We start from the raw sequence: 24,747 nt of genomic DNA, 5'->3' as shown, positions 1-24,747 counted from the left end.
CTCTACCAGACAACATTGAAGAAACAAAACCCATGCCCCGCCACAGAAAAATTAACCGCTTCAAAAAGGCAACGCCACCAAAACAGCAAACAAGCAGAATAGATAGATACATAATGCAGGTACCCTTCTACATTGGCTAGACTCCCAAACTAGTATGCACATAAAGACTCATTTCCACCTATCATAGCTGTTTTTAGCATCATATAACCCAGCATCTCCGAGTCACAGCAACATACTTTTTACATACACAAGAAGACTGAGTAAATCGCCACTTCCTTCTCAAACGGCAGCTAAAGCCTCAGGGATTGCTGCAGCTGCAGTCTTGGGAGGAGCAATACTAGCACCAACAGCTGTGGGACCGGTGGTTTTAGAATCCTTTTTGGTTTCTGTTGAAGGGGGTGGTGGTGGTGGTTTGGGCTTCATATGGAGAGGAGGATTGTGCTTGAGCTTCAGAAGTATCTGACGCATCCTTGAGAGATCAGTTGGCTTCCCAGGCTTGGGCCCCTGGATCACAACAATGGAAGGCTTTTTCTCCTTGTCTTTCTTCCCTCTTTTCTCTATGGCCGGTACCTCATGCGGGATAAGTTCTCCGATTGCCTTCCAGTAATTCTTCTCAGCTTCAGCATGGAACTTCTCCCGACTTGCCAAAAATAGCTGATACATTACATCCAAAGTCAATAAAATTACATGCAAGTAGGCTCACAGCTTGGAGTAAATGAGTATTCTTAGTACATCCTATCAGATGATATAGTGCCATATATATGTGATAATAAAATTGGCTTGCAATTATCCCCTCCTTTCTTTTATCTTTTACCAAACATTTTTCAGAGACAAGTTCTTGTCATAAGTCGTCCTATACTTTACCTTCATTACTGAAATAAGTTCCACTAGATATAGCTAAATGATGGTAGCTAGTGAGTCTGGCTAAATGATTATGCAAACCCACAACCTTTCTAAGACATTGCTGTCCTTCTTCACTAAAATCTCCCTGGTACCCTATTTAAATATTTTCAGCATGTAATTCTCTGCAATCCACTAATGCAAAACTTTTGTGATCCCAACAAACTCAGCCACATTTACTTGTTTGGAACTATCATCCTTTCGATTTAATAGACCCACCAACTCTGAGAACACCTGATTCCATAATGAGCTTCCACTATAATTGAAGCAATAAGGATCAAGAACATAAATTGTGTTTTCCAATGGGCTTATTGCATATACCTTTAACATTCTAGCCAACAGTTTAGCAACTCCAATACATGCATTGTAATCTTTCTGCCTTACAAAGGCAGCCCTCCAACTCCAAGTCCTATATTTTCTCTTGCGCATCTTCTATTTTGTGCTTTCCCACAGTGAACACTGGACAAAAAGAAAAGGGAAACTATATTTTGCACCCCTAAAATATCACCCATTTTGCAACTTGCACCTCAAATTACAAAAAGTTGCAACCTATACTCTAAATTATTAAAAAGTTACAATGTACCCCTAGGTTAATAATGACACTTAAAATGGATGAAAAATAAGTCACTTAGGACAATTTACAATTGATTAATATTAATAAAATTTATTTTACCTATATAAAAGGACAATTTAACAATTAAATTTTGATGGATGGAGAACATTGCAACTTTTTGTGCACAAACATAAATTATCATTCACTCAAATAAAGGAAGCACAGATATTGGGAAAAAATAAATAACTCGAGAAATAGTTTCCCATCATCTCGTCATCAGCATCAGCAGTTTACACAAACACTTGATAGAACACATAATAGAAACCAAATTCATATCTACATTCTCTCACTAACGCATGAACGAACCCTCTTTAGAGTCTTGTATCGTAATCTTCATTTTCTTAATTGTCTTCCTTGGTATCTTTCTTTTGCATGAAAACAAACATTCAATGATAAATTTCTCTATCATTAATACCAAAAAGAAAAAAAGAAAAAACGTACATATTTAGCCTTGTCCGAGTGTCTAGAGTTTTTAGAGCGGACATGTCAGACAGCCAACTTGTCATGTTTCATCGTAAAAACCCAATTCTTTAAAGTTTTATGAAGATAAGTACTAGATCTACAAAAAAATCTTACAAAATAAAACATATAAAAGAGCATTATAATCTAACATACCACATCAAACTTCATCAATTTATTAGTTTGCTTTTACTTATCAAAAAAAATTTATTAGTTTGCTTTTGAAAATTTTATTTGTAGGCCAAACATTTATCTTTAAGAAGTCAAAGCTCTAGTTCTTTATGCTGCCCCAAAGTGATCCTTAATTGCCATTTAAAATCTGTCCTTAGATTTCCTAAACTTAGATTACAGTTCTTCAAGTTATGATTATCATTTTAATTTTAATTTTAGATTTTCCCATCCCAACATATACCACATGATTTCTATGACTATTCGCAGTACTGAATTATGGCCACTCACCTTCTCCTTCTCTCTGTTTGCAGCTTTGTTGTTCTCAATAGTAACAGTGCGCCTCCTATAGAAGTCAATTTTGAACTCCTCCGCTTCCTCGATTATCTCCATCAGCATCTCTTTCTCCTTCTTCTCCTTCTCTTCCAGTCGAATCGCATTCTCTCTGCGCCATTCATCCCCAAAATTTCACTGGTTATAATCAAAACCACCAGATAACTCTATGACCAGCTCTTTAATATAACTAAAATATATAATGATGAATTGAGCTCAGAAATTTAAATCTAAAGAAAAATCAAAATCCAATTTTTATCTCACTAGAACCTAATGATCGCATAGACTAAGTCAGAAGTGGCGGAGAACTGATACGACAGACTCACCTGCGCCACTCTCTCAGAGCAAAGCCCTCCTCCGGTTGCATATCGGCCGGCGGGGGCAAGATCGGACCGTCCGACGCGCCAAAGCCTTCATCAAAGCCCCCGCCGTTCTGCTCCGGCGATAACTCCGAGAATCCTCCGCCGGTTGAGTACATAGAAGGCGGCGATGGGGTCTCCGGTATCGGCTGCGTGGAAAAAACGTCGTCTCCGGTACCGTATGATTGGTTGGCGAAGACCGGGGAAGAGTCACCGGCCGAGTCTTTGACCGATTCGGCATCGAAGGCCGAGAAGGAGTGGAATCGCTGAGACGGGAGGCGAGGATCGTAGCCAATGTACCCGTCGTCGTCGAAGGGGCGGGTTGACCCTGAGAACGATGACATGGTTTTCGGGTTAACGTTCTCTTTTGGACACGGCTCGATAGATTAGCTCCGCCTGAAGGTCTCTGTTAATCACAAGCGTCACAAATCTCTTAAAGAAATCGTACGTCCACGGGAAATCAGTACTGTGCTACAAGATCCACAGTAAAGCTAACTTTACCAAGGTTCCCACTGGCTGGAAAGGCTAAAGAGTCAAAGAGGCTCTTTTGTGTGGCCAACGATTCACTGACACGTTTACAGAAAAAGTCTGGTGTGGGGTAGCGCAGACATCTACTTTCTCCTCGCTTCACTGTTCCCACCCCCTGGACTGTGCATTTAACCGTTGCGGCGGCTGGTTCGATTATTTGGGGAGTTAGTGTAAACGTCCTACTGTGCTCGCGTGAGGAGAGAAGATGCATTAATATTTTGTTTTTTTTTTAATTTATTTCAATAATTTTAAATATTATTTACGTACCTTATTTGTCTATATTTTTCTCACTCTAAATCTTTATTTTCAATTGAGAATTCTAAAGATTTAAATCTCCGAAAGATACAACATAATTACCTACGTTGTATATAAAATATTTGAGGCTTCTTATATTTAATGAAATCATATTTAAAAAAAGATAAATAATATTTACAGTTTTGAAGAGTACAAACCTTCTCACATTCTCTTTTAAAAAAAGATAAATATGTGACTCACATAAAAAAATTAATTTTTCTAATGACAAACCTAATTCTTTTTCAAATGGAGTGTGTGAAACTTACACATTTTAATATTATATCTTTTGTAACTCTTAAAGAGAATATGGAAAAATAACTAAATTGAGAAGATTATGAAACTTAATAAGTTTATTTAGTACAAGCTGGTATTTCATAGTTTCGAGACCGGGAGTTTGAGTCATGACATAAGTTCAAATCACTTGTGGTGGTAAAACATGACTTTTGGGCCATGAGATAGACTTTAAACCAGTTGGATACTTTTGATGTGGTGTGGTGATGAGTTCGCCCTTGGGGCTATGGTTCAAACCAGACATTTTGCAATAGAGAGAGGCTCATATGGTCACACCCAAGGAAGACTGCTACGTTGGCTGCCCCAACCCTTTTTGAAAGAAAAAAAAAAGATTATAAATTAAAAAAAATACAAATGTATTATGGATAAATACTGTGGAGCATGGTGTTGATGATAGGAAAAAGAAACCTTTTAGGTCTAAAGTCATGTGGGTGGGTGAGGAAAAATGTGCACAGATTATTAAGGACTCATGGAAAATTGCTGATAGAAACAGTATGATGGAGGTCATGGGTTTGATTAAAGGCTATAGTGAAAAGCTTAAGGTGTGGAATCGATCTGCTTTTGGGAATGTTAAGTATCAACTGACCAAAGCTAGAAACAGATTAAAACAAATTGCATGATTTAGACCCTTCAAAGATTGACATTGAAAGTTTTAATTCTATAAGAGAATATGTTCAAATTTGGTTAGAAAGGGAGGAAGTCATGTGGAGGCAGAGATCAAAGGCTTACTGGTTAAAGGAATGTGATCAAAATACTAGATATTTTTACTCAAAAGCATCACAGAGATTGAAGAAGAACTTTATCAGAAAACTGAAAGATGATAGAGGTGTATGGAAAGAGGGAGATTAACAAGCTGGATTGGTTGTAGAATATTTCAAATCTCTGTTTTGTGCATCTGAGCAAAAAGGACAGCTAGACATTTTAGAAGTTATTGAGCACAGAGTATCTACTGAAATGAATGCTAAACTTACAAAGAATTTCTCTGCTGATGAAGTTGCTGCCTCGTTACACCAAATGCACCCAATAAAAGCCCTTGGACCAGATAGGATGCCCCCCATCTTCATTAGAAATTTTAGCATGTGATTGGAAAAGCTGTCACTTTAGTTGTGCTACAAACTCTGGATTTAAGTTTGTTACCTACTGATCTTAATCATACTTTGACTAGTCTAATTCCTAAGAAGAAATGCCCTGAGATGGTTGCTAATTATTATTGTCTTATTAGTTTGTGTAATGTGATTTATAAGTTGGTGTCTAAGGTGATTGCAAATAGACTCAAAATGATGCTACCATGTATTATATCAGAATCCCAATGTGTTTTTGTACCTAAGAGATTGATTACTGATAATGTTCTAGTAGTGTATGAATTGGTTAATTTTTTGAGACAGAAGAGACAAGGGAAGGCTAGATACTTGTCCTTGAAACTAGACATGAGCAAGGTCTATGACCAGGTAAAATGAGATTTTTTAGAGAAAGTCTTACTGAAGTTGGGTTTTGCTCATAGTTTTGTTCAATTAATTATGACTTGTGTTAAGACCATATCCTTTTAAGTCATGCTGAAGTTAGGTTTAGCTCATAATTTTGTTTAGTTAACTATGAGTTGTGTTAAGACTGTATCTTTTTTTGTTTTGATTAGTAGGGTGCCACATGGGCCTATTTTTCCTAGCAAGGGAGTAAGAAAGGGGGATCCACTATCCCTTTATTTGTTTCTGTTATGCAATGATGGTCTAATTAGTTTACTAAAGTCTGCTGTGAGGGAAAGTTCAGTCCAAGGTCTGCGAGTTTGTTGAGAAGCACCACATATTAATCATCTACCGTTTGCTGATGATAGTATCATCTTTTGTAAAGTTGATGTTAATGCAAACAAAAATATTCAGCAACTGTTGGTTAAGTATGAGCTTGTTTCTGGACAAAAGATAAACAGAGGCAAATTCCAATGGTCTTTTCTAAAAATGTTTTCGAAGACAGCGAAAGAGAGTTTATGATGCTTTGGGGTGTTTATTATGTTCGGTAGTATGATAAGTACCTAGGTCTTCCTAATATGGTGGGGAGATCTCAATCAAGAGCCTCTCCTGAGATTAAAACTAGAGTTTGGCATAAATTGCAGAGTTGGAAAGAAAATTTGTTATCATAAGGTGCAATGAGTTGTTTTAAAATTTCTGTTAACTTTTGTAAGGAATTGGAGAGGATGTTGGTAAGATTCTGGTGGGGGTAGAAAAATAATGAGAGAAAAGTGCATTGGGTTAGTTGGGATAGGATGTGCCAATCGAAGTTCAGAGGAGGCATGGACTTCAAAGACTTGAAAACTTTTAATATGGCTTTATTGGCCAAGGAGGGAGGGTTTTGCAAAATAAAGATACCCTTCTACACGGAATTTTTAGGCGAAATACTTCCCCAAGGTCAATTTTTTTTTTTTTTTTAATCTAAGTTTGGAGTAAATCCCTCATATGCTTGGAAAGGGATTTGGGAAGCAAAAAAAATGGCTTTTGGAAGGCGGCAGATGGAAAGCAGGTAATGGGAAAGCTATTAAGATATGGTCTGATGCATGGATCCCCTAGTCACAAGCCTCTGGTGTAGGAAATGGATACACTGCAAGGAGATCATATGGAAGCTATAATGGATACACTTGTTGATCAAGAGAGGTGGTGGAAGGTGGACTACATTAGAGCTCTTTTCAATGCAATTATTGCTGCCGATATACTGAAGATCATGCTTTCATTAAACCAGTATGAGAATAAATGGATATGGATACAAGAGAAGAATGGAAATTTCAATGTCTGTAGTGCTTATAGATTTATTCAAGAACAACACAGAAGAAATCAGGGGGAGAGTTGCAGAGGTATAAGCTATGGAGGTGGCTTTGGAAGATGCAGGTCCCTAGAAAAATTAAGACTTTTGCTTGGAGAGCTTGTAAGGATGGTCTACCTACTCTCAGCAATCTTAAAAAGAGGAATATTAATGTGGAAGATAAATGCTACTTCTACAAGTCAGGCCAAGATGATGTTTGACATGCTTTAATCTTCTATCCAACAATTAGGGATCTGTGGAAGAAGTATCTACCTTTTATGCAGAATATGGATACACAGATGAATTTCTTGGCTACTGTTACATATGTGATGGAAAAGGGCAATCAATCAGACTTGACTATGTTTTTCCTCATTCCTTGGGGATTTTGGTTTAGAATAAATAAAATACAGATTGATAGAAGTTTTATTGAGCCTCTTAAAGTCATTGATCATGCTTTATCTTTGTAAAAAATTTGAACTCATGATAACATCAACAGTGAATACTAAGATAATGTGTTGTTGGAAACCACCACTAGTGGATTTTTTAAAGTTGAATGTGGATGGGGCTACATTTTTTTATATGCAAAAAGCTGGTGTGGATGTCATGCTTAGAGATGACAAATGAAGTTTGGTGATGGCTGCTAGTAAGGTGGAGAATGAGGTAGATGATCCTGCAACTGTTGAACTTTTGGCTTTATTAAGGGGCATACAGCTTTGTGTCCATTTGGATTTATCCAAAATTATTATTGAGAGTGATTGTTTGCTGAAGGTTAAAGAGATGCAAAAGGAGCAAGAATCCTTTTCAGTAGATAGTAATCTCATTAAGGAGGCTAAAAGTCTGCTGCATCATTTTAGTGAAGTAAAAATTCAACATGTTCATCACATGGGGAATGAGGTGGCTCATAGATTAGCACGTTATACTTGGAATGTTGATAATATAGATATGTGGCGGGTTGAAGTTCCCATATTTGTTGCTCAAGCTTTGTGGATTGATAAAAACAACTTGTATTGATTGATTTCGTTATAAATGAATGTCAGGTTAAAAAAAAAAAGAGTATTTCTACAGTTTTTCATTGACGCATGCCCAATATCCTCCCTCTCCCTCCGTTGTGCACTAGCATCTCCACCATGCGGCAGTAGAGTTTCCGTCTTAAAGAATCAGTCCATCTCTCTCTGAGTTTCCGTTTCTGAAATCTTTGCCTTCAAAGTTCAAACTCTTTATCAACAGTTAGTTATTTGAAAGGTTTTTCTTGACTGTTTTCTTGTTTATTTGTTGTATATGTAGAATGATATATAATCATAACCTTATCGTTGTGTATATTTACAGGAAATAAGAATTATTGTCTGAAAATTGGATTTTAATAACAATTTTGGTGTTAATTGAGGGGTTTGGATTGATGGCTTTGGTCTGCTTAGTTTTTCTTGAGGGAATGTTTGTAGTGGTTTTCTTACCATAAAGTTGTGTTTTTTGTTTGGGGTAGTCTGCTTTGTGCTTCATCCTTTTATTCCCACAAAGATGGAGGTATCTTCAACTGATTAGGAGGCTGTCAAATCTTCATGTGTGAATTGGTCTTCTATTGGAGAAGGTCAGGCCTTTATTGTTGAGTCCCAGTAGGGGTTTTTGACACCGTCTATGTTCGATTTACAAATATTAGGGTTTTTTTGGTTTATGTAATTCTTCCTTGTTCGATCTGTACAGCTTCATTTGGCCATTATATTAGTCGATTATTTGTGTAGATTTTGATGATTATAAGGTATGTTGCAGTATTTGTGGAGATGTCTGACCTCTGTCCGAGCATTTTTTTAGTCATCAATGGAAATCAGGAGTATTGTTGTGCTTGTTCTTAATTTCAAGTGCCTCTTTGCCTTCTCCATAATGACTCGAAATTATGATTTATGTCCATAAGTTGCTTTACAATCTCTTGTTTGTCATTGGAGATAGTCATGTGCAATAATGCATCCTCATTCCTTGTGAGCTTTGCCTCGTGGGCATGAGAACGCTTCTCATTTAAGCCTTAGCAGCACAGGGATATTGAGAAAGTGGAGGAATGAGAGATGCGGGGGATTGAAAAAAATAAAAATGATGTGACATAGTGTCACATTAGCTTGTATGATCAATTTGTATCTCTAACAATTCTCTGAAATAATCTTTTTTTAAAAAATGAAAAATAATAGTACCATTAATACCATTTTTTAAGACAAATGTTAGTAAAAACAGATTATTGGTTAATGTTGTCTAAAGAACCATTAAACCAAAGACAGAGATGAAGTGGATAATCACGCGTGCACGTGACGATACCGCATCAAGTATACTTGTAACATGGTAGAGTTTTGTGTTATAATCGATTGATGGACTTTGTGGAGGAGATGGACGAGATTTACAAATCTAGCTTGGAACATTTGAACAAAAAGGGAAAAAGGAAGGTAGGGGGAGGGGGTAGAAGAGAATGAGTAGTGTTATTTGAATATCATTACATTACACACCATGACATGATTTGATTTGTAGCTAAATAAAATTATTCGAACAAATAAATCTTTATTTTTGTTGTTGTCCTAGAAAATAGGCGAAAGGTGTAGAGATAAAAAAGTAAAGGGCTGTTGCGTAGAATTGCTGCAGTGGGGAATGTGCGGTGGATCGATGTGTAACTATTAAAGAGGCTTAGTCTTAATCTAATCATTAAAAGTGATGTATCGTGGTACCCTCATCTTTTATGGAGATTTGTCCAAAACAAAAATGATTTTGCCATATTCACGATAGTCCCACTTTATCTTACACCATCTTCATAAAATTATTAATAAGAATAATATCACAAAATTGATTATTGACTATATGAATATTTGGACAATACTAAATATTTTAGAATTTATTTATGTCTTTATCTATTTTTCATTTTAGACTCTAAAATTCAAATAAAAAATATCCTAATCATAATTTAGTAGGCAATTATGCTAATTAATTTGTTAGTTTGGTTATAATTTAGATAAGAATTTTCTGCCCTCTATTGTATTAATCTATCAATAGATGTAAAAAATCAATTTACACACCACAATTTTCAAGTAAATCTTCCGTTGGGGATAAATATATGATATATCAGCCCATTATAGCATTTCAAGTCCAATTCATGATGAAAGTGCCATTAGGAAGCTGGAGGAAGAGATTGGAAGGAAAGAAAAAGCAAAGGCTAAGGGAGGTAAGTAAGTCAAACGTATAAGGGGAAAAATGGATATAAAGTTAATTTTCTCACCTATTACTGATAGGGCTATAATAAAAGGGATCTGATCTAGTAAAAGCGGGGACTTTTGGATTTCGACTAGAAGAATGGATCTTCTTCAACCTCATGAGGCGATACGCCATTTTTATCTTCTCTAGGTTAATGGATCCGACCCCATTGTATAATAAGATCCTTAAAAATCAGTTACATCCTTAAAATTTTGACAAGTGAAAAAATATAAAGGTCAAAAGGGTCAAATTGGGGGCTGCATAGTACGATGCTTTTTCAAATGCAAATTAATAGTTAAACAAATATTTAAAATTCTATCGCCTCATATAGGGAGTAGGGATGTAATCGATCTAGTCTGGGAAGGTCACCGACTGAAAATTCTAGTCCATTATTTTTGCCAAATCAAATCGTTAGCTATCGGTTTAGTTCGTCCATTTGGTCCGATTCGATCTATAACTATTTTTTTCTTTTTTGACAAAAAAATTAATATAAAAACTTAATTAAATTAGTAAAAAGTAAAATTAAGTGATATATTTAACATTTTCTGTATGGTAAATGAATATTAAATAATTTCATTGTATATATAGTCAATAGTGATCTCTGGGATGAAAATTATATAAATAATTTATATAATTATTATATAAAATAATATATTATATATATAATATTGAAATATATATATTGGGTGACTTGCCTGACTAAAAAAATTACATCTCAAGATCGACCAATAAGAATACAATCTTACACTTGAAACAGGAAGTTTGTTCTAAAAGTAAAGAGGAAAATAGAAATGTTGACTAGTATTTCAAAATAAATGGAATGTCTTTAAATTTTACACCATGTTTAGATTAAGAGTTAATCTCAATTCATCTAATCTGATATGATTTAATCATTATAATTTTTTTCAATTATCAAATAAAATATAATAAATAATTTAATTTTTTTAAAATTTTAAAATAATAATAATATTTTAAAATAATATAATAATATTTTATTTAACTTTAATTTCAATTTATTTGAGCTTTTAACTGATTATCAAAATCTCGTCTTAGGCCTTGTTTGGTTACGTAGTTTAGATGAGATGTTTTGAATAGTAATAAATAAAATATTATTATAATATAATTTTTAATATTAATTTTGAATTAAAATTAAAAAAAATTATTTATTATATTTTATATAAAAATTTAAAAAAATTATAATAATTAAAAAAAATAAAATGAGATTATTTAATTTTTAATAACCAATCGGAGCTCATTTTCAAAAGTACAACTTGCACAAACTTAAGTCAACGAACGACTCAAAGCCACCGATAGATCCGACGGCTTGAAGTCGGCTCTTCAAAATCACTGACCTTCTTCGAATGCCACGTAGGCAAGGTGTGTCCCATTACCCCGGCGAAGAGCATGACCCACCCGTCTTTACTTCCCTCGCTGGCCAACGCCGATTGGTTCGCATCGAGTAGGTATTTTCGTAAATTCGTTCAAACCAACTGGTATATATTTATCCCACCTCTGCCGCCTATAAATTGAGAACACCCCCTTCGCCTCCCAAACGAAGGCCTTGTTTGTAACCGTAGGCACAGAGAGAGAGAGAGCGAAGAGCTCTGAGAGTGAGACGAAGCAGCCAAAAAATAGAGGATAATCAGAAAATCAACCCTCAATTCTCCCATCGATTCCTCTCATTTTATAGACATTTACGTTTTCTTCTGTTTTCCTTGTTTATTTACCAATCGAAGTTGATTTAAATGAGTCGTTTAGGGTTTAAATCGGTGGTATATGACGGCGACAAATGCTTGGGAGAGCTGGACGCTTTTCCGGTCAAGGACCAGAATTTCCAGTTCCCGAATCACGAGATTCGTATCCACCATATATCGCCACAGAGTGAACGATGCCCTCCGCTTTCAATTCTCCAAACGATTTCTTCGTTTTCCGTTCGGTGCAAGCTCGAGTCGTCCTCGCCGGTCGAACAGTCCCGTCTGATCAATCTCCACGCCTCCTGCTTCTACGAATTCAAGGTTCCCCACTCAATCTGCTTCATTTACCATTTTCTTTCCCTGTTGAGAAATTTTTTTCATAAAATGATTTCCTTTTATTATTTTGTCACCGAGAATGTAGCAAAAGTTTGAAAAATCTGATTTCTGAGTGTTGGTTTGTTAGAACCTTTACTTAATGGACCTATTACAATCACTTTTTGATTACCTAAATCCGGTTTATGTTATACATTTTTAGAAACTGGAAACTGGAAATACTGGAAACAAAATAAATATATGCTCTATGTTCTAGATTACTTTTTGAAAACTAAACCGAGTTTTGGAAATTTTTTGATTTGGTTATATAGACGGCGGTGGTATTGATTGGAGACGAAGAGATTCACTTGGTGGCAATGCCAAGTAAGCAGAAGAAGTTTCCGTGCTTTTGGTGCTATGCGGTTCCTGCAGGTCTGTATGACGCGAGCTTAGGAATGCTAAATTTACGTTGCCTGGCAATCGTGTTTGATCTCGACGAGACGCTCATTGTTGCGAACACCATGAAGTCGTTCGAGGATAGAATTGAGGCTATTCGAAGTTGGATTGTACGCGAGAATGATTCGTTGCGTGCGTCAGTAATGACTGCCGAAATGAAGCGGTACATGGATGATCGAGCGCTATTGAAGCAGTACACAGAGAACGACACCGTGGTAGATAATAATGGGAAGCCATTTAATGCTCAATTGGAGGAGGTTCCACCACTATCCGATAACCTTGAAAGAGTTGTTCGGCCAGTAATTAGATTGCAAGAAAAGAATATTGTCCTCACTCGTATCAATCCTGATGTAAGATTATCTCTTTCACTCTATTTGTTTGTTCCCATATTCTTTTTTCATTTAGCGAGATGATTGATATTTCATATAAAAGGAGCTTTCCTTATTGCAATACTAGATCCCTATGCATTATTTAATATTTATAATATTCTTTACCTATAAAAAAGAAGAAGATCCCTATGCATAGAAAATGAGCTTTCCTTATAGCAATACTAGATCCCAAGTCATTATTTAATATCAATATTATTCTTTTTACTGATAAAAAAAGAAGAAGATCACTATGAATTACGAAATTTTGAGTTAAGAGCTTTTGCTGTAATGACACCATTTTACGTATTACAATGTGTTGGGAAACCCAAATAAGCATTTACATGGTATCTGCTGGATGATATGGGAGTTTGGACTGGCCAAGCTTCTTGCGGTAGCACGTAGTGGTTTTAACTGTATTTATGCTCTGTCCATCACCACTCTGTTTCCCAGGTTTCTAGTTTGGCGAGAACTTGGGAACCTGTATAGTATGACTAATACTAATCCACTGATATGGAATTTATGGATAGGAAGTTAATAGGAAGTGAACCTGTAATATGTTTATGGCACGTTGATATGGTTATTTTTATACTTTCTAAAATGTAATATTTTCCTTTTCTAAGGACTGGTTGTTTTTTTCGTATGGTAGAATCGTGATACCAGTGTGCTTGTGAGGTTACGACCTGCATGGGAGGACCTGAGAAGTTATTTAACTGCAAAAGGAAGGAAACGGTTTGAAGTTTATGTGTGTACAATGGCAGAAAGAGATTATGCCCTGGAAATGTGGAGGCTTCTTGACCCGGAGGCACATCTTATAGGTTCAAAGCAACTTTTGGACCGTGTTATCTGTGTCAAATCAGGCAAGTATTGATATCATCTCGAGAACATTACATTTGGAATCTTTATATTTTGTGATACCTGTTTTTTTTCTTATTTTTTCACCATCAAAAAATATATTGTGATACATGTTGGGATGTTTAATTAGCGAACATTGTTCTTCCATTTTCCAATTTTGCTAAATGAAGTTGTATTTCTTTAGATTCTCAGCTGTCTCATGGTGGTCTCCTCTTTTTAGACATTACATCAATATTTGACATTCCTTCCTTGGTTCTGACTGGGTAGGCTCCAGGAAATCTTTGCTAAATGTCTTCCAAGATGCCATGTGCCATCCAAAGATGGCAATGGTAATTGATGACCGTTCTAAGGTTTGGGAAGATAAGGACCAACCGCGAGTTCATGTGGTTCCAGCATTCACTCCTTATTATGCTCCTCAAGCAGAGGTACTAAATTATGTTTTTTTTAATATCTATATTTATTGAGAGAATTTCTTTAATTTCCTTTCTTTTAAAATGTTATATTTGATTGATTGGTTGAGTTATTGATTTAATAGACCGCCCATGCTGTTCCAGTCCTCTGTGTAGCAAGAAACGTTGCATGCAATGTCAGAGGTTATTTTTTCAAGTAAGAGCAGTTACCTTGCAAGCTAATAGCATTTTATTTAACCATTCATTGATGACAATTGGCTTACAGTTTCAATTTTATATATGTAATGATTACATTCAGAGAATTTGATGAGAATTTATTACGGAGAATCTCGGAGATCTTTTATGAGGATGAGGTGGTAAATTTACCTCCTGCTCCTGATGTTAGCAACTACATGATATCAGAGGTATTTCATTGATCTGATTCCCAACCCATTGATGAAACTCGCCCAATTTTCTTTGTATGCTTTAGCTAGCTGTCAACAAGTATTCTTTTTGTTCTTTTTAATTTTTATGATAAAATATTGTTGAATGTCAGGATGCTGGATTTGTACCAAATGGCAATACTAATGCTCCCATAAGCGAAGGAATGAACGGTCTTGAAGTTGAACGCAGATTCAACCTAACGGTAGGATTCTAGTATATTGGCTTCTTGTTTGTGTGAGCAATATGAGTACAAAATAATCATTTGGTATAGTTTTTGATTGGCTGTTGCTATTCTTATGAAACTGTCTTTTCTGTTGCTGCTCTCTATGTACCCTAGCATAATGGAAGTTTGATAACTTAGTTTCATTTTCCATTCCCTTATGTTTTTTTCCAGGACGAGAAGTGTGCTAATGATTCAGCTACTCATTCATTGACAAATAGTTCTGAGTTAAGACATGAGGCCTCTAAGCCACCTGTTGCAATCTTGCCGAATGCCATTGGCCCTGCATCTTCAAGAACACTGTTGCCTTCTCAGAGTATTTGCTTCCTTTATCCTAATAAATTTATGTACTTGCCTTAATAAAATCTAAATGATTTTCTTTTAGCATTTCCTAGCTCCTAGTCTTTAGCTTGTATCTAGGTGTTTCCACTTGTATACTCCCTGTGTACTTGGGCTAGGCCTTATTTATAAAAAATAAATAAATTTATGTTTTTTCAAGTTTGATATACAGTACTGACAATATTTTCTTCTTGTCATCTCATGTTATGCCTTCAATTATCTTGAAGAACCTGGTTTGCTTGGAGCTCCACTTAGACGAGATTGCATCTCCTCTGATCGTGATTATGATATGAAGAGAGGACTCCTCACTATGAAGCATGGTCTAGATTCGAGGATTCAAAGCTCAGGTGAACCCCCCCTTTTGTCAAGATTGCCTACACAATCAGGATCATTGATGCAGCCACAGGGAGGCTGGTTGGTGGAAGATGATATTAATCGAGGGCATTTAAATAGTCGACCTTCAGGATTTGTTCCTGAAGCTGATGTGCTGAAACCTGATAAAAAGCCATTTTCACCTAGCACACCAGGATCTATGCCTACGCCTACGCCTACACCTTCACAAACATCCCAAGTGAAGGTTGAAGAGGTTTGTTCTGGATATCCCTCAAGCTTATATGAGAATTAATATCTAGTTTGACAATCTTTCTTACTGTAGAGGGCACTCTAAAGCGTCTTTTGTCTTGCTTATATGTAGGCATGTGCTAGTTATGATATGCTAAAACAAAATCTTCCATCTGCAAGTCTGCTATCAGGTATGGGAACTAGCAAAATCATGTGTTCACATTGTCCATCAAGCAAGGTTAACGTTTGGTTCTCGATGTATGAAAACTTCCAAAGATATTACCTTATCATGCATTAATTTACTTTTTAGCTACTACCCATTGATATCTTTCCTTTTGACCATAAAAACTTTTCAATGTACCATCCATCTGTTCCCTTTTTGGGGACTTTTTTTTTTTTGATAAGTAATATGATATTTCATTGATAAAGGGATAGGCTTAGCCCAAGTACACTAGAGGTATACAAAAGCATACACCTTTTTAAGGACTAGTAACAGTTACAAGAAAATCATGAAAACTAAGCCCATTTAAATCCAACCCAATAGCCCACATAAATAGAGTCTTCCAAAAAAAACTCCTAAACTCTTCCAAGGAACGTTCATGATCCTCAAAGAGTCTCTCATTACGTTCACTCCAAATACACCAAAGAATACAAATAGGGGCCATTTTCCAAACAGCTGCAATCTGTGGTGTCCCCGTAATACCTCTCCAGCATGCCAAAAGATCTTTGGGGACTTTTTTAACATGCCAGTTTGCTACTAATGAATTATTTCATGGATGGTTTCTCAGTTTCCATATTTTGCTTTTGTATGTTATTTCATCGTTTTTAATGCTTAAACTTCACTTTATGCTTCTGTGCTGCATTATCTAAATATTTTAGAAATTTAACCTATTGGCTTTTTAATGTTTTTGCATTTGATTTTGTCCTGCATTGACATCAGAGGGGCGGGAGGGTCAATCTGATCTTTTAGGGCTTGTTTGGGAAGTGAGATGATCTCATATCATCTCATCTCAAAACTTCTCATAATTTCCTTCCCAAACATCACTCAAAACACAAATACTTTTCAATTTCAAATATTTAACTTTTTCATCTAATCATTATAACTTTCCCAAACTTAAAATAAAAACACAAAACAAAACTACTTTTCAAATTTCAAAACAAAACTAATATTAAAAAATTATATTCTAACAATATTTTAACTTTATAATATTTTTATTCAACTTTTTCTCTCATTTCCCAAAACCTAATAAAACATCTTAACTCAAACTATTTCACTACTATTCACAGAGTCCTCATCACATCTCACTTCCCAAATGAGCCCTTACAATCTTTATAGCCTTTTCTGTAAATGACAAGCTTGAATAAAACATTATGGATGATGCCCTGTTTACAATGGTCAACACATGTTTGTATTGTCGATTTGCTGATTGAGGTTTCTTGCAGACGTTGCTGGATCTCAAAATCAGGTGTCTACTAGCAGAGATATTCAAACTGAAGTTGGAAAATCAAACATGCTACCTTCTCCTTTATCTATTGGAGTACTGCAAGAGATTGGACGAAGATGCAACTCCAAGGTACAAATGCATTCTGGCTTTACCAGGGATACATTGCTCCCTTTTTCCTTCTCCTTTTCCGTGCTATTCACCACATTCTATCCTACCATGCAGGTCGAGTTCAGGTCTGTTGTCAGCACCAGTAAGGATTTGCAATTTTCTGTTGAGGTCAGTGAAACCATGTTTCCTTGCTGAAACTTATTTTGATTCTGTACTAAAAAGTGTATATATACATATATGTTATTTCATTGATGTGTATTATAAGGTGACAAATTGAAATGTAGGCAATGGTAACAGATTCTATTTCTTGTTTTTGCATTCACAAATATGCAACTCAACCCATCTAGCTTTTAGTCCCAACTAGGTGGTTAGCTGCAAAAATCTGTGCCCTCCCTCCCTCCTTTTTTATTTTAAATAATTTCTAATTTTTAATTTTTCTAAAACTTATGTAGGTCCAAGGAAACATTATGTCTAGTATTTGGACTTGAAAAAACTCATGTTGTTTATCCAACGGTGCAGGTTTTGTTCACTGGCGAGAAGATTGGGGTTGGAATGGGCAAGACAAGGAAAGATGCTCAACAACAAGCTGCTGAAAATGCCCTTCACAGCTTAGCAGGTAAAATCATCTGTTTTTTCATTCTCTGCAGCAGTTATCTGGTTTAAGCTGCCTTTGACTTTATACTAGATATACTTTCTTAACAATTATTTCTTTTACTGAAATGTGTCCTTAGAAATTGTGGAGATTAGGCCTACTGATATGATATCAATAAACATTCATTTAACAAAAAAAGTATAATTTAGTTTCATAATTTCTGTCTTTCTTTTTTGATGAGTAGAAATTTGTATACTTTAGTTAAGGAATAAGGAGTGTGAATGTATTGGCGAGATAAAGAAGAGGATCTTGATTGGTGAGTGAATCTATGTTGAATCTTTTTATTGGGTGTTGGGTGAGAGGTGAGGGGTAACTGGTTCTTTTAGAAGTAAGGCTACGTTTGTTTGTCTCCTACTGTTGGTGTTTTTGGGATATGGCATGCCTCCTTTTTGTTGTTTGATAGAGAAGTAGAATAAACTTGTAATCTTTCAGTATTCTGGTGTACAAGGAAGTTAATGTCATTTTTTTTTGCATTTGATTTTGATTATTGAGTAGTGACATCCTTCTCAGCACTTATTGCCATTTGATTCTGGCTATTGGATAATGGCATCATAAATGCTATGCTTCTGAATTATTATTTTTTCCCCATGAATTGCAGAAAAATATGTAGCATACATTGCACCTCATACTGGGGCCATGGACACAGATTTTGACAAGCTTTCTCTTGGGAATGAAAATGGATTTCTATGGGATATCTTCAGTCCTGGAGCAGATGAACCCCTAAGAGAAGATGGGTTGCCCAGAGAAAGCACTTCTGAGGTGGGAATTTCTGATGATGCCCTTCCATATTTGATTTGATTACATAGGTGATGCTTGGATAAAGGGTATGTAGGCAAGAATTTTCCAGATGAGGGGTATTGGTTACATGGAGAGAAACCGCTCCTTTTTTGGATTTTGCATTGCACCCAGATGTGAGAGCTAAAATCACTGAAAGGGAAGTGAGCTGGCTTAATGTCTGCTATTGCTGCCTTACCCAGGCTCCAATATATCTAAATAAAGAGGTAAGGGCTTGGTGATCAGTCCCCAGTCTCTACCCATTATCCAAGTACTCCCTTGTAGTCAATTCAGCTATTTTATATTTATATCTTAAGATTTCATTGAACATTCATCATGTTTACTTGGTATTTGCATGAATTCATGATAATCTTTTAATTTCTGTAATTGAAAAAGACATCCAACTGAGTTTTGCATGCAAATACTGGTCTGCGATTTATGGACTTGGACGGTGGGGTCACGACTTGGCTTGGTCATAGGCTTACAGATTCCAGAAATTTTAGAAATGTAGAAAACCATGAATCTGAAATTAATTTGGAAGAAAATGTAGTTGATAATAAAAATGAATGGAACCTACTTCACAAAACAATTAGAATTATGCCTGCAGTGATTCACATGGCACCATCAAATGATACAATACTCGAAAAGTGATACTTTTATCATTCAATTTCATATATTATTATGAATAATTATTTTATTGTTTACATGTTGTATTATTCTGTTAATCAAATTTATCATCTTCTTTCTGAAACTTGTTTTGTGTCCAGGTGGACACTAAGTGTGGTGTCCTCTTGTCTGATCAGCCAATTTTTAATAGACCAAGTGATGGTCCTCAAACATTAAACAGACTTATTTTATGGAAGAATGAAAACCATTGATGTATGGTGCAGTTAGTGTTAAGAGTTTTTGTCATGGAAGACCTGCTTTAATCCTCTGTACTTGATGGCAACGCTTTTCAGGCCAGTGAAAGTGAACCTGGGTGTCCTTCTAATGTATTAAATCAGCAAGTGCAAAAGCGTGCCAATTCCCCAAGGTATCATAAGACAAACGGTTTATTTGTTTTATTTCAATATTAAGTTATGCCTGAATAAAGAGGAGGGTGTGGGAGGGAGGGCGCATTTTTTACTGAGTGTTCCAGGGTTGGAGTATCCAGGAAGGGATAGTTTCCTGCTGATTCATGGTATCACCTATGATTTTTTTGACTGAATTTCAAGCAATTATTTTATGGATTTTTCTGTAAATGATGTTGATTGATTTGCTTGGATGGATCTCTGTCTTAACTCAAAAAACAACAGTTACGTGGAATATTGCTCTGTGCTTATTAATGGGCTCTCTGGAGAGGAAGGAGGGGGCAGAATAGATGGGTGTTTGAGGGTCTGGAGCTTGGTTATGGATGTTATAAATATAGTATTATTTTACTTTACTATTAATGTTGTATTTTTGGGGTTCTTATTTGTAAAATGTCTCTCGTGCCCCACCATTTGACTTTCATAGAGCATGGTTTTCCTGCATACATTTTATTGTTTGTTTGCTGGATGTCAGTAAGGCACAAAATGTGGGGTGCATCATGTAAAAGTGTTGATATATTCTAATTTCTAGGCTTCCTGTAAAAGAAAAAAATGGAGGGGTGTTTGAAAGTTGGTAGGTTTCTTTGAAGTGTTAAACAGTCATGTCCATCTCGCCCCGCAAACCTTTCGCCAGAGTTATTTCTTTTTGGTAGTGCTGCTTATTCTTGTCCAAGGTGCTATTGCATTACTTGCATTCTTCCTTTGTACTAATTTCGTTTTCATGAATTTTTCATCGTTTATCTATTCATTCTATTTCGTTTCACTCTGTGCTTGAATGTAGATGCACGTTTGTATTGGGTTCAACAGGGAGGCTATAATGAATCTAGAGTGTTATAACTTAAGCGCATGTTTTAAACAATGCCTTTAATTCAAGTGCCAATATGGCTGCTATCGGTTTCTTATTTTGGTTATTCCATCCTCCAGGTTGCCAACTTCTATTTCTAGTAAACGATCAAAGGACGAGGTATTTCATGGTCCACAGAGCCTACCCTCCTTTCGACAACAGAAGAATGGGCATCCCATATCATGAGAAATCATAAGACTCGGGCATATTTTGGACAGAAGGTTATTGAGCTCTCCAAAGGTATGTTATGCATTTTATATAGTTCAGCATCTCTTTTGCCCATGCGTTAGCTGATGCTGAGGCGAAAAATTCTTGAAATTAAATGTGCTTGCAAAGGTGGGCTCCATTTTCTTTTTTCGTGTGATGCCCTACATTCTCATGTTTATTTAGTGGATATTAAATCAATGGAGAATTATTTTTATATAGGCTTCCCAAGTAACATCGCAATTGAAATTATTTTGTTGCCCCAGTGTTCCGTTGACGGCTGATCTGTCTGGATTTCCTTTCTTTGGAGTATTAGAATTGCAAGTTTTACAATATATAATTGAAGCGTTATCTTAAATGGGAATCTATCATAGGATACAACACATCTTTATCATAAAAATAACAAATCTGATGATACAAAATTTGAATATAGGTTGAATTATGCGATACACTCATAATGTTTGATTATATCACTCTGTTACCTTGTTTTTTTCCATGAAGATTTCATGGTTTCTTGTAATATTTTTTCCAGTATGTATCAGTAATAGATTTGTTCAAGTATGTCCTTGGTTACACACATGCTTTTTAACTGATATGAACAGGAAAAATAAATTAAATAAGAGAAAATTTTTAAGCCATATAAATTTATCATTTTAATTTTGTATTTGGATGCTATTTAACTGAAACACTACCTGATACCAGACTTTAGAAGGTTGCTTCTTATATAAAAATTTTCTATATTTTTATTGATGATATACACAAATTATAATACATTTGTCTTCAATGTGATACATTAAAATTTTTAAAAAAATGTGAAAGCATCACAAACATATGAAGATTTAAGATTTTTAAGTTATGATTTATTGTTGCTCGATTGAGTATTACAAATAATATCAAATGTTCAATAAATATTATAAGAGCTTGCCTATAAAAATATGTATACACACACACATATATATTGTAACAGTTACTTTATGTGGCTATTCTTTCTCGGACTAGTCCAAGTTCGGGCATGAATCATAAAGGATATTTAGCCTTGAGGCTAGGATATCCTATAACGTGTAGGAAGATCAATATAAGCTCTAGAATTGTAGGGGTCTGTAATGTTGGAAAGTGAGTGAGAAGGGACTCTTCGTGGTTCCCACCACTCCATTGAATATTAGGGATCCTTACCCCCAGAGATATGTCTGGCATTGAACTTCTTTTTTTCTTCTTGGTGACATGCGAATCAAGGTTCCAAAAAATGATTCGGTTAAGATCATTCAGTTGATTTAACTTAAATTAATTAGAAATTTACCAAATCGAAGCTAGTGTATATATTTTTCATTCAATCACAGAATCAGTTCAATTGGTCATTTCAGCCGATTAATGAATCATTCAAATCAACTCTAGTCATTTCATATCGGTGTTTCTTAAGAGCAAAACAAACTTTTTAATCCTTGCGTTGGTAATAATGATAGTAAACTTAAAATTCTTTACTTTATTTAGTTGAAGAGAAACAATTAGGGGTATTTTGATTTATATGTGTGACTATACACGGTAGCTAAAGTATTATCTTCTTTGTAAATAAGGTGTTATTCGAAGGCAAAAAAGAAACGAGCAAGTTTCAGGTCAGATTATAATTATATTCTCATTGAAATTAATTAATGAATTCAAAAGTTGAACTCATGTACACATGGTTTAAATGCTCCAATTGCATTGTATTTATTTATTTATTTTTTAAACTAACCCTTAAATATTCAATTTAAATTTGTCTTGAATCAACCCAATTTCAATAAATTGGTTATTACTGGATTCCTATTTTTTGAGTTTAATGCAAATACTTTCTTATTAAAAAGAAGTATTAAAGAGAATGTAAATGAACACCAAATACAAGATAGCTGGCAGAACAGCCAAATAGCCGGATGGGTGGCGAGAATAGCATAGAGTTTCTGAACTAAACAGTTGCTACAATATTTTCTCAAGGAAATATAGGTGGATGTTTAATATTTCCTATAGCCGTGAATGGAGATAACGTTCAAGCTGGGTGCAAAGGTTTGGCTGATGTTCTGATTTTGGTGAAAGCAAAGACTCGATGATTTTTTTTTTGTCTTGGCAGGAAGTTAAATCTTTTCCCCTACAAATTAAGTTTTATGGACCAAATTAGAATATATGACGTGAGTTGAGCAACAGCCAAATTGGAATAAAGCTGGTTTTTCATTAATTCCAAGAAAAAAAAATATTCTCTTGTTTTAAGTGAAAGGATGGGTTTGGCTTATACAAAATCTAACTATTTCATACTATATAATTATTATAATTTTTGAAAAATTTTTCTTAAAATATAGTAAAAATTTTAATTTTTTTTAATATTTTAAAATAAAATTAATATTAAAAAATTATATATTATAATAAATTTTATTCAGTTTTTAACAAAATATTTTATCTTATTTCATCTTAATTATGTAATTTCATTTGAATTGTGTAATTAAACGAAGTTTGAAATTACAAAAATTTCTCATAAACTACCCCTCGATCTCAATTATACTCAAAAAACAATTATTAGTGACATTTCACTTCTAAATCTAAGTTTTTTTGGTTGTGAATTGGCTCTTGAATTATACTGAAATTAAGGATAGAATGATAACGTCACCCCGACTTATAATGAATGTAATATAATGGCAAACCAATAATTCTTATGGAAAAACTTCATATTGAATGTAGGGTTTATTATTAATTTTTTTTAATTATACATAAGGTTGATATTGTTATTTTACTTCGTATTTAATCTGTTACTCTGATTAATTAATAAAAAATTTTGATATATGGAATGAATTCTCATGAGTTATAATCTAAGGATGTTTTTTTAATTTTTGATAAAATGAACTTCATACATTAATCAACCCACTAGAAGGTCATCCCACAGACAGAGTAAACATCAAAATCATTTACAACAAATAAGAGTCTAGCAACACCATAGAAGATATAAAATCTGGATAAGAGTGTCACATTGATTAGTATCCACATTTCATTTGGTATGTTGAGCAAGAAGGTATGCGATAGCTCTTTGCCTTAATGCTTGACCGACCGATGCAATTAATTAGGAGCTAGTGGCCCCTAAATTTGGTTTCCCAATGGGAACTAATTAATGTTCGTTTCGTCTTTTGGGGGTAAAGGTCACACCTCGAATTTCATGCTGACCGACCTTACCTCGAGATGCCACAGAAAGTGAGTGAGCATGCAGATGCGTACGTACGTACAAGGTCCGTTTGACATTAATTACGATGTTCCAAAATGTCCATATAATTTTTTCTCGTTACTGACAAAACAAAACAAATAATTTTATTTTAAGGTAACGTGGTCTCCAGGTTAAATGTCGATTCTCTGGGAGCGCGTGCACAGCTCGTTTTTTTTTTAAATAATGGTATACATTAGGTCACCCTCTTATTTACATACGGTAATATATAATGTGACATTCAGTTATATATAATGTGACATATTTATTATTATTTAAAAATAAAAAAATATGTAATAAATATTCATTCTAAAAATCAAATGTCCTGAAAACAGACACTGAAGTTTTCTTCTCACATTTTACAACACAAGAACCGAAATCTCAATTCTCTTTATGCCTCTACTTGTCTCCGGTGTTGCTGTCCATTTTACAACTTGATATGTTAGAGAAACCTTATAACATTTTCATGAAAAAAAAAAAAAAAAAAAATCCTTTTACAAAGTGTTCCAAAACAACTCTTATCTATCAACAGTAACAATGTAACTTGCAAGTATTGTAGCATAAGTTGTATAAAACCAAAACTCGTTAAAGTTTAAAAAATAAAAAAGTAATATTACACACAATCATGAAATATACAAACACCGCATAATCATTTTTAAAAAAAAAATAAAATCTAAGATTAAAAAATTAATTTTTTTCATGTGAATTTCGTATTAATTCATTTTTTTTAAAAGACTATACGACGCTTACATAATCACGATTGCAAATATCATTTGTCAAAATCAAAAAGCATGCATTAGGAAATTACAAGACTATGGAAAGTTTTGACTGTTATCAAATATCGTCGAGAAAAAGATGG

At 34.7% G+C, this 24,747-nt stretch overlaps 2 protein-coding genes across 4 annotated transcripts; one reads left to right on the top strand and one right to left on the bottom strand.

Moving 5' to 3' along the window:
* Positions 1–80: 80 nt before the first annotated feature.
* On the bottom strand, positions 81–3,300 carry LOC122276164 (clathrin light chain 3-like). The gene is made up of 3 exons (XM_043085695.1): positions 2,800–3,300; positions 2,432–2,585; positions 81–654 (listed from the first exon to the last, which is right to left on the bottom strand). The coding sequence occupies exons 1-3, from the start codon at positions 3,174–3,176 to the stop codon at positions 280–282; spliced, it is 906 nt and encodes a 301-aa protein (XP_042941629.1). The 5' UTR covers positions 3,177–3,300; the 3' UTR covers positions 81–279.
* An 8,185-nt stretch (positions 3,301–11,485) lies between these two features.
* LOC122276355 (RNA polymerase II C-terminal domain phosphatase-like 2) lies at positions 11,486–20,948 on the top strand. Of its 3 annotated transcripts, XR_006228838.1 has the most exons (17): positions 11,486–11,963; positions 12,287–12,760; positions 13,425–13,635; positions 13,898–14,055; positions 14,166–14,236; positions 14,339–14,444; positions 14,576–14,665; positions 14,858–14,999; positions 15,250–15,608; positions 15,717–15,774; positions 17,027–17,157; positions 17,251–17,304; positions 17,656–17,752; positions 18,387–18,547; positions 18,698–18,789; positions 19,522–19,595; positions 20,554–20,623. XR_006228838.1 is itself a non-coding variant. In XM_043085998.1 (16 exons), exons 1-16 carry the CDS (start codon positions 11,694–11,696, stop codon positions 20,657–20,659), a joined length of 2,562 nt encoding a protein of 853 aa, XP_042941932.1. In that variant the 5' UTR covers positions 11,486–11,693; the 3' UTR covers positions 20,660–20,948. The 3 variants fall into 3 exon arrangements, 1 of the variants encoding a protein (XP_042941932.1); XR_006228837.1 differs by having other exon boundaries at positions 18,387–18,789; XM_043085998.1 differs by lacking the exon at positions 18,698–18,789 and having other exon boundaries at positions 20,554–20,948.
* The last annotated feature ends 3,799 nt before the right edge of the window (positions 20,949–24,747 follow it).

The sequence above is a fragment of the Carya illinoinensis genome, chromosome 9 (assembly GCF_018687715.1).
Source record: "Carya illinoinensis cultivar Pawnee chromosome 9, C.illinoinensisPawnee_v1, whole genome shotgun sequence".
Taxonomy (NCBI): Eukaryota; Viridiplantae; Streptophyta; class Magnoliopsida; order Fagales; family Juglandaceae; genus Carya; species Carya illinoinensis.
This window is presented reverse-complemented; position numbering and strand designations above follow the sequence as displayed.